Here is a 16,572-nt window from a genome sequence, read left to right on the forward strand (position 1 = left end):
TAGTCATCTGTGGATAGGGAAGGCATCTTGTTGCTAGTTAGCCTAGCGGTTAGCACCTTTCCAGGCTATTGGGGCTGTTCGGTGCCCAGACACTGTAATCAGGCTTCAGCTGTGTCTAGGCCACAGACACACGGAGCGCTGAGGATAAGGTAACTATAAAAATGTTGCTGTTTCTGTTAAGAACACTTTAGTCCTAATGATCTATAAGTGTCCAGAAGCTATCGCAGGTAAGCTCATACGGAAAAAAGGGAAAAAATCAGCATAAAAATCAATAAAAGAAGAAAAGCATTTAAGGAGCAAACAGATGACGCGTCCACACTCGCAAAAGATACCATTGGGTAAAAGCAGCACAAAAGAGCAGCTATGTCTTCAGTGAGAGCCAAAACAAACCAACTTTTCAGCGTGAAACAACTCAGTTCATGTAACCTGAGGAAACTGTAAGTTTTCTCTAAATATCTTTTAGCTGTGGTTAGCTGGATGTCAGTCTTATGTTACAGACGCTGTGTCGAGCTTGAGCTGCGAGTCATATTTTCGGCGCTACGTTGTAGTGAGATAAGTTTGTGGGTATTTTGTGCAGCTTCAGCTGTCCTTTTAACTGCTCGCTGGTTAGCTAGCGTGAGCTATAAGCTAACAGCTAGCATGGTTAATGACGCTAGAGTTCCACGCACATGCAAACAGCTCGTCTCTACTGCTTTAACTGTTAAAACAGAAGACAATACTGCAGCTGACAGGGTTTATTATGTGAAACAGCAGCTTGTTTAGTTTAAACAGTCTGCATTAAGCTGGGCAAACACTGTGCGATTTTTTTTTTCCAGTCGCGTTATTCAGCTCCTGCTCAAACTGTACAATTAAATCGCAGAGGTTAGAAGTTCATAGGTCACGATGCAGGGTCTCACACTATATGGCCTGATGCTCTGATGCGACCCGAGTGCTCAAACTGTGCCTTCATAACATGAAGCTTATCATGCAAAATCTGTCCCTCGCTCTCCCTCTCTCTGTCTTACAGACACACACACCATCAACTTTGCTAAATTACTAATGAAAAACATTGACCAGGCAGCTGTGATTGAGTAGCAATGTCCATCCAACTCTTTTCATGGTTGTTGTAGTCATAATAATTTTGTGAGGCCACATTGAAAAGTGTTGGATACAGAAGCGTAGTACGGAAGCGTAGAGCCGCCACCCAGGCAAAAGAAAAATAGAGCTATGTCACATTATAACGTGAAAAGTTTATTATTATAGTATACTATTGTTCTAACAATATTAGATATAGTTCTAACAATATACTTTTCATGTTTGTACAATATACTATCATTTAGGTACAATATACCTATTACAATATACATAATTCTCACGTTCGTACTTGCACTCGTTCTTATTTTAAACTTAATCTGGAATGCAGGATATGAATGACAAGATTTTGTTTTTCATATTTTTCATTATTTTTCAGTTTCAATTTTTTCTTCAGTTTCATTTTAAGCTGGCATCATTTTAACCCTACACACCCTAAAATTTAGTATTTGTTGATGAGATGTTGAAGTGTTAATTGAACAAAGTTAAAATACAGTGGAACCCCGACTTACGAAATTAATCCGTTCCCGAGGGTCTTTCGTAAGTCGAAAATTTTCTTAAGTCGAAACAGCCATTGCACCTTTTGAGTGAGGTGATGCTGAACGATAGGCTAATTGCTAACTAGAACAACAATATGTCGTTCAAGTGGAACAGCGAAGCACGAGTACGGAAGCCAAGGGGTTGTCACATGATTCGGAAGGCCTTGTGGGCATTGTAGGCTCAGCCAATCAGAGCCAGCGGATTTCGTTACACCGGCATTTTGCCGTACCATGGGCAGAAATATTGCCGTTCATTGCCTTCGTAACTTGAATTTTTTGTTAAATGGGGTATTCGTAAGTCGGGGTTCCACTGTATTTTTCACATGATTTCGACTGAGAAGCATGTTTATGTCTCTTTCTTCTTCCTGTAGAGGAGGAGCTTGCCAGGGTACGGTCAGCCTTTGTCTGGAGGGTAACAATAGAAATCCTTAAACTGCTCCTTGAGGCCCTTGTAAGTGATGGTATCTTAAATAAGTTGGAGGAAGAATCGATACTGGAGGGGAACCCACTCAGAGCAGACAAGGCACGCAGCTTGATCGACACAGTGAGGAAAAAAGGAGACAAAGCATGCAAGATAACAATCAAGCATCTTCAGATCAAAGATCCTTTTCTTTTCTCTCAGCTGCGTTTGAACTCTGATCCATCTGCTCTACAAGGTGAGGTCATGCATCAGATACCATGAATAAAAATGGTCACCTTGCAGTTTGTTGAGATGTGAAAGTGAAACCTCAGAATTCACTGTAAGAAAAAGGAGAGGGCAAGAACGTCATTCTACGACGAATGTTTGGATTTGTTACATGCCTGCAAATGTATTTTCTAAACTACATGGAGGATTTTGATGATCGTCATAAACGTGTGAAACTACTTAGATCTAATGTGATCTGTATTTAATTAAACACAAGTGTTCTTTACTTTTAAAAACCATGCAAACTGATTGCCTTAAAAAAGAAAAGTCACAGTGTTTCTCTAACAAGAGGACACTCTTTAAGCATCGGTCATTTGACTTAAATGTTTAATGAAAAAAATGCCACATTTACATATAATAAAGCAAATTGTGGCCAGAAAGGGTTTACATTATCTTTTGCCATTGTAAATTACGAGAAGAATTAAATGTGAATTACTGAATCTCTCTCAGATGCTTCTTTAAATAACATAGCAGTGGGGAACGTTATGACACTTCAATGTTGTTATTTTTGGTTACAAAGTTTGGAGAAGAGGCACAGAAAGCATAAACCTGTTTAGCCTGCACATGTTGGCATCAGGTACATATGAAAAGCTGCAAAGCAATGCAGATGTGGAGGTTCAAAACATTTAACGTGGCTTTTTTCAGGAAATACATTTAGGAATTCCTGAAGCCCCTTTTTTATTTCTGGTAGAATGAGTATATTAAAAACTTGATAGGTTAAATAAAGGCCAAAGTACATCACATAGCTCCTTCAGACCAGATTTGTATTTTTCCTTCTTTTTTTCCTTTTTTTGATTCAGATGCTCTTCAGAAGTGTCAGCCTAAACTCAAGTCTCTCTTAAAGAAGAAGTTCCAGTGTGTGTTTGAGGGCATCGCTAAAGCAGGAAACCCAACCCTTCTGAATCAGATCTACACAGAGCTCTACATCACAGAGGGAGGGACTGCAGAGGTCAATGATGAACATGAGGTCAGACAGATTGAAACAGCATCCAGGAAACCACACAGACCTGAAACAACAATCAGACATGAAGACGTCTTTAAAGACTCACCCAAAAGACAGGACCTGATCAGAACAGTGCTGACAAAGGGAGTGGCTGGCATTGGGAAAACAGTCTTAACACAGAAATACAGCCTGGACTGGGCTGAAGACAAAGCCAACCAGGACATCCAGTTCATATTTCCATTCACTTTCAGAGAGCTGAATGTGCTGAAAGAGGAAAAGTTCAGCTTGGTGGGACTTGTTCATCACTTCTTTACTGAAACCAAAGAAGCAGGAATCTGCAGCTTTGAAGACTTCCAGGTTGTGTTCATCTTTGATGGTCTGGATGAGTGTCGAGGTCCTCTGGACTTCAACAACACTAAGAGTGTGACTGATATTACGATGCCCACCACAGTTGATGTACTTCTCACAAGCCTGATCAGGGGGACGCTTCTTCCCTATGCTCACGTCTGGATAACCACACGACCTGCAGCAGCAGACCAGATCCCCCCTGAGTATGTTCACAGGGTGACAGAGGTCAGGGGGTTCACTGACCCACAGAAGGAGGAGTACTTCAGGAACCGATTCAGAGATGAGGAGCAGGCCAGCAGGATCATCTCCCACATCAAGAAAGCTCGAAGCCTCCACATCATGTGCCACATCCCAGTCTTCTGCTGGATCACTGCTACAGTTCTGGAGGATGTGCTGGAAACCAGAGAGGGAGGACAGCTGCCCAACACCCTGACTGAGATGTACATCCACTTCCTGGTGGTTCAGGCCAAAGTGAAGAAGGTCAAGTATGATGGAGGAGCTGAGACAGATCCACACTGGAGTCCAGAGAGCAGGAAGATTATTGAGTCTCTGGGAAAACTGGCTTTTGATCAGCTGCAGAAAGGAAACCTGATCTTCTATGAATCAGACCTGACAGAGTGTGACATCGATATCAGAGCAGCCTCAGTGTACTCAGGAGTGTTCACACAGATCTTTAAAGAGGAGAGAGGATTGTACCAGGACAAGGTGTTCTGCTTCATCCATCTGAGTGTTCAGGAGTTTCTGGCTGCTCTTCATGTCCATCTGACCTTCATCAACTCTGGACTCAATCTGCTGGAACAACAGCAAACAACCTCCTGGTGGTTTAAACCATCTCTCCACCAGAGTGCTGTGAACAAGGCCTTACAGAGTCCAAATGGACACCTGGACTTGTTCCTCCGCTTCCTCCTGGGTCTTTCCCTGCAGACCAATCAGACTCTCCTACGAGGTCTGCTGACACAGACAGGAAGTAGCTCACAGACCAATAAGAAAACAGTCCAGTACATCAAGGAGAAGCTCAGTAAGAATCTGTCTGCAGAGAAAAGCATCAATCTGTTCCACTGTCTGAATGAACTGAATGATCGTTCTCTGGTGGAGGAGATCCAACAGTCCCTGAGATCAGGAAGTCTCTCCACAGATAAACTGTCTCCTGCTCAGTGGTCAGCTCTGGTCTTCATCTTACTGTCATCAGAAGAAGATCTGGATGTGTTTGACCTGAAGAAATACTCTGCTTCAGAGAAGGCTCTTCGGAGGCTGCTGCCAGTGGTCAAAGCCTCCAACAAAGCTCTGTAAGTAAACATGAACTCATCGCTTCATTCTTAAAATCATGGGAAATAAATCAGAGGTGCTCAGTTCAAAGAACACTACCACTTTAGAAAAATTAAAAAATAGTCACTAAAATAGTCATGATACTTTAAATATTTCTCTCCAGCAGGACATGTCAGCATTTCTGAAATATTTTTGTCTTCAACTCGAATCAAAGCACAATCCAGATCCAGCCTATAAGAACATGAGCTCTGATCCTTCAGCCCCTCTGACAGGTTTATTATCCTCAAGTTGTTCACTTGTCTCCAACAACCAGGAGTCTAGCTCTGTTTTTTAAAGCAAATACTTGAGCTACCAGACTGCACCTACATCGTTTTCAGATGTTCTTATTTTAAGGTCTGGTTTGTGTCTCATCTTTATTGCAATCCCCCATGTCTCTCTGTTTTTCAAATATAAATCTGTTACCTCGGTGTGGCCAGAACAACATGGTGAACCCAAAATACAGACAAAGGTGAAGGAACTGAATATTACTAGACGTGAAGGCTTTATTTACACACAGGAACTTGACACTTGGAATTTTTTAACATGAACTGTGAACTATGGCGGAAGTCAAGCACTTGAAGCTGTGAGCATGAAGTGGGCTCTGTGGTAGGTTTCCGGAAATGGGTCTTGGTTGATGGTAATCTGAGTCACTGTAACAGAGGTAGAGCAGCATCAGAAAGATCACTGGTGGAGGTTACAGTAAGTGAACGAGGTTATCTTCAATGTCTTATTTGGGGTTTCTGTAGCTCAGGAGGTAAAGCTGGTCTGATCTGACCTACTGATCGGAAGGTTGGTGGTTCGATCCCTGGCTCCTCCAGTCTGCATGTCAAGTATCCTTGGGCAAGATACTAACCCCAACTTGCTCTCTGATGCATCCATCAGAGTATGAATGTGCGTGAATGTACTTAGAAAGCACTAAGTTCAGATAAAGTGTTTGTGAGAATGGGTGTGATTGGGTGGATGTGGCATGTTGTATAGAGCGCTTTGAGTACTCCGGGAGAGTAGAAAAATGCTATATAAGAATCAGTCCATTTACCATTTACTTGTCAGCAGTCGGAAAGCAACTTGGGGAAGGCAGGTGGTGAGGTCTGGGTGAGTACTTGTTAGCTTTGAATCCAGGCAAAGTGGTCCAGTAAGTCTAAGAGACGAAAGGCATTAATGTGGCTGTGAGTGAATCAAGAAGACCAGCATCCAGGAAAACGTGACTGAACTGCAAGGGTGAGTAGATGATCCGAGGATTAGGAGGTTAGCAGAGTTATTGGGAGTGCTGATGTTATATTCAGCCTAGTAGATTACTGTCAGGTGTGGACAATGGACAGGCTGACCAGGCTTCACCCAAAGGCAGAAACCAGAGTCTAGTGGGAAACCACCGCCGCTCACACAGACCATGACAGCAGCATGACCCCCCCCCCCCCCCCCCCCCCCCCCCCCCCCAAAGCATTCTCTTTCACTTGGCATCATTTACCTCTCCCTGCTCCAATTTCTGATGTGTCCACCTTTGCAATGATAACTGTGATCAGGGTGAACCAAAAAGGTGCCGTGGTGAACAGATACTTCAGTTTGGTGAATGCAGTTTCAGCTTTGGGGGACCAGATGCATGCTGAGACTTGAGTGGTGCAGCTACCTGACTATAGTTGCAAATGAACCCTCTATAAAAAATTGCTATTCCCAAAACCCATTGGAGATGCTTCTGGAATCTACAATGGGTACAAGGGGTAGGCCACTCTGTTAAAGCTTTCACATTTGCCAGATCCGTCTTCACCTGCCCCCATGCCAAAATGTAACTGAAAAAAGTTATTGATGAGGAATGGAATTCACACTTTTTTGCTTTGACATAAGGTTCATTCTCCAGCAAACGTTGGAAAAATAGCATGGACATGAGACTGATGTTCCTCGCAGGTTTTGGGAAAAATGAGGATATCATCCAGATACACCAATACGAACCTGTCAAGGAATTCCCGGAGGACATCGTTAACTAATCTTGAAACATTGCGGGAGCATTAGTTAACCCAGGCGGCATGACCAAATACTCGTAGTCCCCCAATGGCATGTTTAAAACGGTCTTCCACTTGTCTCCCTGATTGATCTGGAAAAAGTGGTAAGCGTTGCGGATGTGGGGTTTTGTAAACCCAGTGGCACTGTGAAATGGCCTGAAAGCAGAGCTAATGAGGTAATAGGTACTTATTCTTGATGGTAATATCACTGAGGCCCCTGAAGTAAATGCATGGCCAGAGAGAGCCATCCTTTTTCCCCACAAAAAAGAAGTTCCAACTTGAGATGACAATCGTTGGATTATGCCTGCACCGAGGGATTCCTTAATGTACTTTTCCATAGCCGCACACTCAGGTCTAAGCAGGTTATACAGCCAGCTAGAAGGCCGGGTGGAGCCAGAGAGTAGTTCTATGGTGCTGTCCTGTGGTTTGTGAGGTGGCAGTGAAAGCGCTTTACTTTTGCTAAATACTTCCTGAAGATCATGACATTTGGTGGGCACAGAGGAGAGATCTAAAACAGTCTCAGTGTTGGTTGATGGTTCCACAGGTTCCGGTGGACGGGCGGAAACAAGGCAATTTGAATGACAGAACAGACTCTAACTGATTACCCTCTGACCTGACCAGTCTAAGTGGGGGTTATGTAATTCTAGCCAAGGAAACCAGAGTATGAGTGGTTTGTGAGGTGCATGAAAAGCAAAAAAGGTAAGTGTTTTCTTGTGATTGCCAGGGGTGACAGGCTCTGTGCGCTGAGTTATGTGAGGGGACACTCGGTTATTTAATGACTTAGTGGGAATGGGCGGATTAAGGGGGCATAGAGGGATGTTTAACTGTCTCGCTAACTCAGACTCCATGAGGTTCTAATTGAACAAGAGCCTGAAAGGTCTGGTTAACTAGAACAGAGAGTTGGAGTTGCAATCTGGGTTTTTATGTTTGTGTGAGTATCCTCCACCCTTATCCCTGAACTTTCCAGTGGGCAGACCCTGGTGTGGAATCGAAAACAGACAGGTTCATCACGAGAAGCAAGCTGATCTTTCATGGTTTGATTTAATGACTGAAAAACATACAGCGGACGGTGGTTAGCACTGTTGCCGCACAGTGAGAAGGTCCTGAGCAAAAGTCTTTACAAACTCAACCAGGAAATCATCATGCGAGCAGAAAGAAAGAGGATGAGCAGATAGGTAAGCAAGAGAAACCCGCCAGCGTCCCAGGTTTCCAGAGAAGGTTCAGGTTCTAGGTACCTGAAATGGGATGTAATTCAATTCAATTCAATTTTATTTATATAGCGCCAAATCACAACAGTCACCTCAATGCGCTTTATATTGTACAGTAGATCATACAGTAATAGATACAGAGAAAAACCCAACATTCATATGACCCCCTATGAGCAAACACTTTGGCGACAGTGGGAAGGAAAAACTCCCTTTTAACAGGAAGAAATTTTTGGTGTCAAAGTCAAAGCACAGATCCACCCAGTCTCTGTATTTCAGCTTATTTCCTTTATACACACATTTAACAGGAACAGTTTCAGACAGCTAGTGTTTACCTGACATTACCTGCGTACCTCACAGTTTGCAGGTAATGGGCATAATAATTACTGAACAGAGACATCCTGCTGTGAACTTTGTTGCTGTGGATCTAAAATGTAAAAATACATCTGAGAAGATTTCTAATCATGATTTTATGAGCCCCCAAAGTTTGATTCTATTCATCTGGACGTAGCGCTCTCAGCGGGAGAAACATTTTGTCACTCATCAAGATGACTTCTTCAGGCTCAGCTGACTGCAGCTTTCCCCAATCTTATAAAGAGTACATCTGCATAATGACTCAAACCTAATGGTCAAGGAACTGACCTCCCAGCCTTATTGTTCCTTCAGTGGGCTGGTTTCAGTCATTATGCAAATGTACTTTTTATAGGGTTGGAAACCAGAAGTCAGCTGAGACTGACGAAGTCACCTGGATGAGTGACGAAATGTTTCTCCCACTGAAAGCGCTACGTCCAGATGAACAGAATCAACTTTTGGGATTTACTAACCTGGATGATTGAGCATGGATCAAGACGGGTTTTTATGAGGTATACAGTTTCTTATAATTTCTAAACCAGAAGGTTGAGGAGATGGAGCTCATGATAACTGGCTACTGCCCTTCAGCGTGCTTTATGAAATCATCCAATCAAAATAAAGTTGGCCTTTAGGGAGAGCGGGGCTTTAAAGGGGAATGAGCCAAAGCAGCTTTTAGACAGAAAATGAAATGAGAGTCCAGGATGTGATACATTATTTATAACTACATTTACAGTAATCACACATATTAGAATTAATAAAGTGACCAGCAGTACTGCAGTAAGTGTAATACTGCAGTACTCACAGGCCTGTGCCAGCAGACACTGAACTACTGTCACTAAATCAACCTGGTCTTCACTGGTTTCCATTTACATACATTGGAATAATTGTGTTTAATTTGAAATATTTTTCTTCTGTTACACTTAAATTCTTGAACATTTTTTTATTTAATTGTGCATTGTAGTGTACTCATTTGTACACATTTGATTACTTAGATTCAACATATAAAGAGATTTTATTTGATAATAAATATTATTGTCTTGTTGTTCTTGTAATTTTTTTCAGGCTGAGCAGCTGTAACCTGTCAGAGAAAGGCTGTACAGATTTGTTGTCAGTGGTCAGCTCCCAGTCCTGTAGTCTGAGAGAGCTGGACTTGAGTACCGACAGCCTGAAGGCTTCAGCAGTAAAGCTTCTGTCTGCTGCAGTGGAGAGTCCACACGCCAAACTGAATATTCTGAGGTCTGACCGATTTGTATTCTTTTTTCTTTTGTTTGTTTGTTTTGTTTTTAACTGATAAAATAAATCCAGCAATTTAAACAGTAGAGGTAAACTTGATCAATTTACTGTTGTTTCGTACCACATCTGCTCAGCATAAAACAACAAGGATTCTTAAAATATAAGATTAGTTATTGCACCCTGATTACACTTTAACATCAGTCTTTGTTCATGTTTTCATTTTCAGACTCAACGTCTGTGAACTTCTAGCGGAAAACTGTGAAGCTGTGTCCTCAATGCTCAGCTCTCAGTCCTCTACTCTGACAGAGCTGGACCTGAGTATCAAAAATGTGCAGGATTCAGGAGTGAAGATTCTGTCTGCTGGACTACAAAGTTTAAACTGTAAACTAAATACTCTGAGGTCAGATCAATTGACATTTTGTTTTTTTTAAATGAACCAATTAAACATTTTATTCAAGGCTTCCGGTTCCGGCGCTCGTGGGGATGGACACCTAGTACGAGAGCTCTCGACTGAAACTTATTAAAACTGCCCCAAGTAAATTAATATACTATCTAAGTGCACATAAAGAGGAAAAAGGGGTTTAAATGATGTCCAGAAAGAACAAAATAGCTAAGAAGTTAACGTTTGAAAACGTGGAAGATGGCAATGTGCAGCTAACAGAAGGGGCTAACGTTAGCCCCTATAGGGCTAGCCGAGGCCACTCTCCCACTCCTAGCCGCGAGGATTCTGGGACAGAAGATGAGGTTGACCCAGCAAGTTTGACGCTGATACTGAAAGAACTGAGAGGCGTTGGGAAAGAGGTGAAAGAATTTCAAAAAGACACGAAAGCGCAACTGCTGGAAATAAGGGGTGAGTTGGATAAAGCCAATGCGCGGCTTAATGATGTGGAAACCAGGGTTGCAGAACACAAAGATAAGCTCCAGAACACAGACGAGATTTTGTCTGAGATACTAACAATGCAATTCAATGTTATTTATATAGCGCCAAATCACAACAAAAGTCACCTCAAGGCACTTCATAAATACAGAGAAAAACCCAACAATCATATGACCCCCTATGAACAAGCACTTTGGCGACAGTGGGAAGGAAAAACTCCCTTTTAACAGGAAGAAACCTCTGGCAGAACCAGGCTCAGGGAGGGGCGGGGCCATCTGCTGTGATTGGTTGGGGTGAGAGAAGGAAGACAGGATAAAGACATGCTGTGGAAGAGAGACAGAGGTTAATAACACATATGATTCAATGCAGAGAGGTCTGTTAACACATAGTGAGTGAGAAAGGTGACTGGAAAGGAAAAACTCAATGCATCATGGGAATCCCCGGCAGCCTACATCTATTGCAGCATAACTAAGGGAGGATTCAGGGTCACCTGGCCCAGCCCTAACTATATGCTTTAGCAAAAAGGCAAGTTTGAAGCTGATCTTCAAAGTAGAGAGGGTGTCTGTCTCCTGAACTCAAACTGGGAGCTGCTGCCACACCCAGTCCAACATAGCCAGGCTTTCTTTGCTGCTTTGACAAATCCTCAAATCCCAGTCAGAGATGATGAGCATCATCACAGTGATGATCATTTCTCTGTAACCCAGGCTTTCTGCTTCAGGATCTGTGCACGCTCAGAGAACAAGGAGACCTTTAAACATCATTTCACTAAATGGATGGACTGAGCTCAGCCTACAGATGAACTGGTGCCAGAGATCATAAAGAACATCAAACAGTCAAATTCAACACTTTTAATGGAAATATGAGATTAATCTTAAAAGTAGAGATAGTGTCTGTCTCCTGAATCCAAACTGGAAGCTGGTTCCACAGAAGAGGGGCCTGAAAACTGAAGGCTCTACCTCCCATTCTACTTTTAAATACTCTAGGAACAACAAGTAGGCCTGCAGTGTGAGAGCGAAGTGCTCTAATAGGGTGATATGGTACTACAAGGTCATTAAGATAAGATGGGGCCTGATTATTTAAGATCTTGTATGTGAGGAGCAGGATTTTGAATTCAATTCTGGATTTAACAGGAAGCCAATGAAGGGAAGCCAAAACAGGAGAAATCTGCTCTCTCTTTCTAGTCCCTGTCAGGACTCTTGCTGCAGCATTTTGGATTAGCTGAAGGCTTTTCAGGGAGTTTTTTTGGACATCCTGATAATAATGAATTACAATAGTCCAGCCTGGAAGTAATAAATGCATGAACTAGTTTTTCAGTGTCACTCTGAGACAGGATATTTCTAATTTTAGAGATGTTGCGCAAATGGAAGAAAGCATGCAGGAAAAGTTTCAAACAAAACTAACATCACTGGAGGCTTACTCGAGGAGGGAGTCGCTCAGACTGTACAGGGTGCCGGAGGGAGAAGAATCGGGAGCTCCATCTATGGCCCACTTTGTGGAGAAGCTACTCTGGGAGAATCTCGCCATCCCACCATCAACACCGTTACAAATTCAGAGAGCACACAGAGCGTTATCGTTACTCCCTCCGGACGGCTCCCAACCCAGATCGATCCTGGTAAAATTCCTGTGCTTCACGGTTAAAGAAGAAGTGCTGAGGCTCGCTTGGCAAAAGAAAGGTTTTATGCTGAATTCCAGCAAGATCAACCTCGACCACGATTACCCCCCTGAGATCATGGCTATGAGGAAGGAGTATGCAGAGGCACGAAAGGTCCTAAAAGAGAAGAATGTACGGTTTAGGACCCTCTACTCAGCGCGCCTTAAGGTTTTTTTCGAAGGAGGAGTGAAAACCTACAACACGGTGGAGGAGGCAACGGCTGACCTGGCGAGTCGGGGCCTGCCGGTATAGGTGATTACACCACCGGCAACCCCCAGAGAAAAACTACAAAGATGCCCGCTGTGGCGGGGAGTTGGTGGTCGGCGTCCGCGTCAGATCCGAGGAGCTGCGGGATATAGAGAGAAGCTGCAAGTATACAGACGTGAAGAGAACTAATTTAATGTTATGTATTAGCTATGGACAACATGGTGAAATATGGTTACTGTCGAGCTAAAATGGGTGGGGCTTCTCGTGCTGTGAGTGACGTCGCAGTGGAAAGCCCCCTAACTCAGGGGGTAATAAGGGGTTTCCCTTCAAGTTGTGAGGGTGTCAGTGGAAGTGCTCCACTGTCAGAAGCCAGCTTAGGAGCTTTCAAGCTCCAGTTATGTTCAAATGTTTTCAGTTCATTCCTAACTTTTTTCACTTGTTACTGTTTTAAGAGGGGGTTGCCTGCTGCTATTGAGTTTATGCGCTGTGGTAACTTAATATATCTTTATGGGAAGTGAGTCAGTGAAAGTAATCTCTTTTAATGTTAACGGGGTTCTGAACGTGATTAAGATGAATAAGATACTGTCCAAACTAAGGAAGGAGAAGGCCCAGATTGCATTACTTCAGGAGACACACATGAACCAAGTAGATCACTTGAGATTGAAAAGAAAGGGTTTTAAATATGTATTCTCCTCTTCCGTTAAGTCCAAACACAAGAGGGGTGTGGCTACACTTATCTCTGGTACACTTAACTATGAACATATCTAAGAACTCTGTGACGAGGAAGGCAGATTGGTTAGAATAACAGAATGGATAGAGGGGTCTGAAATCACAATTTTAAATGTTTATGCTCCCCCCGGGAGCGATTGGCTATTCTATAGGAATATGTTTGATTTATTGCTGGATTCTCAGGGGATAGTTGTCTGTGGGGGGGTTTTAACTTTAGACTTGACCCTAAACTAGACTCCTCCTCCCCAACCAACCAGGTAACAGCACTTACTAGAAAAGTCAATTCCTATATGGTAGAGATGGGGATAATAGATGTATGGAGGGACCGCTACGCATCTACCAGAAATTTCACTCATTACTCTGGTTCCTTTAAAGTGTATGCAAGGCTGGACTACTTTTTTATGTTTAAAGTTGATAGGTTTAGGGTCAAAGACTGTGACATATTAACAAGAGATCTATCTGACCACAGTCCTATCTCTCTATCTTTGCAGGTGGCTAGGAAAAAACGTACCACACTGTGGAAATTTAACTCGCACCTTAATGATCCTGCCATAGTTTCCAAATTAAAGGTAGACATTAAAGAATTTCTAGATGTTAATGACACAGGAGAGGTATCTCCAGCTATTCTTTGGGATACGCTCAAAGCGGTAATGAGAGGTACATTAATTTCTATCGCCTCCCACTTAAAGAGAATCAAAGGGCAAAAATTAGCAGAACTACAGGCAAATTTAAAGTTGAAAGAATAGGAAGACATAAACACCGCAAATCCTACTCTGAAGCAGGATATCAGGAAAATACAGGATGAAATTAATGATATTTACACCCAGGAGGCCCAAAATAACTTAATTTTTTTGAGGCAAAAATACTATGAGACAGGAGGGAAATCTGCAAAATATCTGGCACATAAATAACGCAAACAACTAGAGGAAAGTACGATATACCAAATCAAGGACCCCAAGACTAATATTCTGGAATCAAAATTAGAAGACATTCAGAAATGTTTTGAGACCTTCTTTAGGGAGCTGTACTCACAGCCCAATGCTACGGAGGAGAATTGTACTGATGCCTTTCTTAGCTCTCTAGAATTACCTTCACTCCCGTCTCTCAAAAATGAGCTTCTAACACATCCCATTTTAGTGGAAGAAATTAATGCAGCTTTTTCCAGATTAAAACCAGGTAAGGCAGTTGGGCCGGACGGGTTCAGTTCTCAGTGGTATCGCACCCTGAGGGCAGATCTAGTCCCCACATTGCTGAAGTCATTTAACTACATCCTACAGGAGGGAGAAATCCCACCCTCCTGGAGGGAGGCAACTATTTCAATTATCCCAAAAGAGGGGAAAGATAAACGAGAATGTGGAAACTATCGACCAATCAGTGTCCTTAACTTGGATTACAAACTATTTACTTCTATTCTTGCTCGTAGACTGGAGAAGTTTTTACCTGACCTCATCGATTTAGATCAGACTGGTTTCATTCACTATAGACAAACAACTGACAACATTAGGAGAATATTACACATCTCTACTCAAATTTACAGTAAATCGGGATAATGAGAAAATTAAGTACCTGGGAATATATTTGACTGCGGACCTCTCGCTGCTCTTTCAGGCAAACTACGAGCCAATATCTGCAAGTATAAAAGCTGATTTGCACAGATGGAATCTGGTCCCCTTTATGCGTCTCAGCTCCCGGGTAACCGCAATCAAGATGGACACGCTCCCCAGACTGCTTTATCTTTTTAGAAACTTGCCAATAGAAGTGAGCGATTACCAATTTGAGTGGGACAAATGGATCTCCAGATTTATCTGGCAGGGCCGAAAGCCAAGGATTAAATATGCTACCCTCCAGCTCCCCAAGGAAAAGAGAGGACTGGGTCTCCCCTGCCTCAGGAATTACTATTATGTCGCTCAAATAACCCCCCTCTTATATTGGTGTAACAACAACAACAACAACAACAACAATCTTTATTTATAGTAGGTAGGTAGGAAAAGCAAGTTCAAACAGATATGTTTTAAGCCGTGATTTAAAAGATTGAATAGAATCAGACGCCCGGATGCCAATCGGGAGATTGTTCCACAGCTCAGGTGCAGCTAGAGCAAACGCTCGATCACCTCTAGACTTCAAGCGAGATCTGGGCTGAACCAACAATAACTGTGAGGAAGATCTTAAGGCCCTCGTAGGAAGATATGAATTTAAGAGTTCCTTAAGATAACTTGGCCCTGTGTTATTAGTAATTTTAAAAGTAAACAACAGAATTTTAAATTGAATACGAAATTTCACAGGCAACCAGTGCAGATCAGCAAGGACGGGAGTGATGTGAGCAAACTTCCTAGTTTTAGTTAGAATGCGTGCAGCGGCATTCTGGACTGTCTGTAATCTATGTAAAAGGGTAGAGTGGAGACCATAATAAAGTGAATTACAGTAATCTAGTCGTGACGTAACAAAGGCATGGATAAGCTTTTCCAAGTCATTGTGCGGGATGTAATGTTTGGCCCTGGAAATAAGGCGAAGTTGGTAGAAACTAGATCTAACGACAGCAGATACTTGTTTGTCAAGTTTAAATGAGCTGTCAAGTAGCACACCCAGATTCCTAACAGTGTCAGGGAAAGAACTGGTGAGAAAACCAAAAGCATCATGAAGTTTGGCACGAAGAGCGTCACTGCCAAAGATCATAATTTCAGTTTTCTTATCGTTAAGGATAAGAAAATTTGCCAGAAGCCATTGCTTGACCTCGCACATGCACTCTCGAAAGTTACTCACGGACATAGCTAGATCATCATTCAGCTCAAAATAGATCTGGATGTCATCAGCATAATAGTGAAAGGCAATGTGGTATTTCTCCAAAATGACACTTAAAGGAAGCATATACAGTGAGAACAGGGTAGGGCCTAGCACAGATCCCTGGGGAACACCACAGCAAACAGGTACAAACAAAACATACACGGCTAGGTGGAAGGAACTGGAGTCCAGCCTGTTGGACCGATTCCCCCTACAAGCTGTAATGGCAGATAAGGGTCTAATGTGCCGGCTGGAAAAGCTGGGGAACCCCTGGTTAACCCACACCCTCCAAGTTTGGCAGAAGGTAATCAACATCTGTGGGATACACAAAATGCTAAAAATCTTCAGGTGGGTTGCTTTCGACTCGGATTTTATTCCAAACAGACACGACTCTAACTTTGAAGCATGGATATCCTATGGCCTTACGACATTCCTCTCTCTTACTCATAGAAATATTGTGCTCAGATTTGAGGCCTTACGGGACGATCACAACCTGACAAAATACAACTTTCATAGAAACTTACAGCTGAGATCATATATTGATCATGAATGCAAACTGTCCGACTTCAATGATGCTGAGTCGCATTTTTTCCTCATCCTGAAAAATGCCACAACCATGACCCCTACTAAATCTATTTCTAAACTATACAAAGCCC

The 16,572-nt window shown here is 42.6% G+C and overlaps 1 protein-coding gene across 1 annotated transcript in view; it reads left to right on the plus strand.

Annotated features, from left to right (window-relative positions):
• Positions 1-10,853, plus strand: part of LOC146576939 (protein NLRC3-like) — a 38,550-nt gene extending 27,697 nt beyond the window's left edge. Inside the window, exons 5-8 of the mRNA XM_085268156.1 lie at positions 1,982-2,266; positions 3,096-4,872; positions 9,504-9,677; positions 9,901-10,853. Coding sequence (XP_085124282.1) covers positions 1,982-2,266; positions 3,096-4,872; positions 9,504-9,677; positions 9,901-10,105 — 2,441 coding nt within the window. The 3' untranslated portion in view covers positions 10,106-10,853. The remainder of the gene's footprint in view (positions 1-1,981; positions 2,267-3,095; positions 4,873-9,503; positions 9,678-9,900) is intronic.
• Positions 10,854-16,572: the final 5,719 nt, after the last annotated feature.

The sequence above is a fragment of the Mchenga conophoros genome, linkage group LG3 (assembly GCF_057382185.1).
Source record: "Mchenga conophoros isolate Kocher_MC1m ecotype Shallow Benthic linkage group LG3, M_conophoros_male_GT1.1, whole genome shotgun sequence".
NCBI classification, from domain to species: domain Eukaryota; kingdom Metazoa; phylum Chordata; class Actinopteri; order Cichliformes; family Cichlidae; genus Mchenga; species Mchenga conophoros.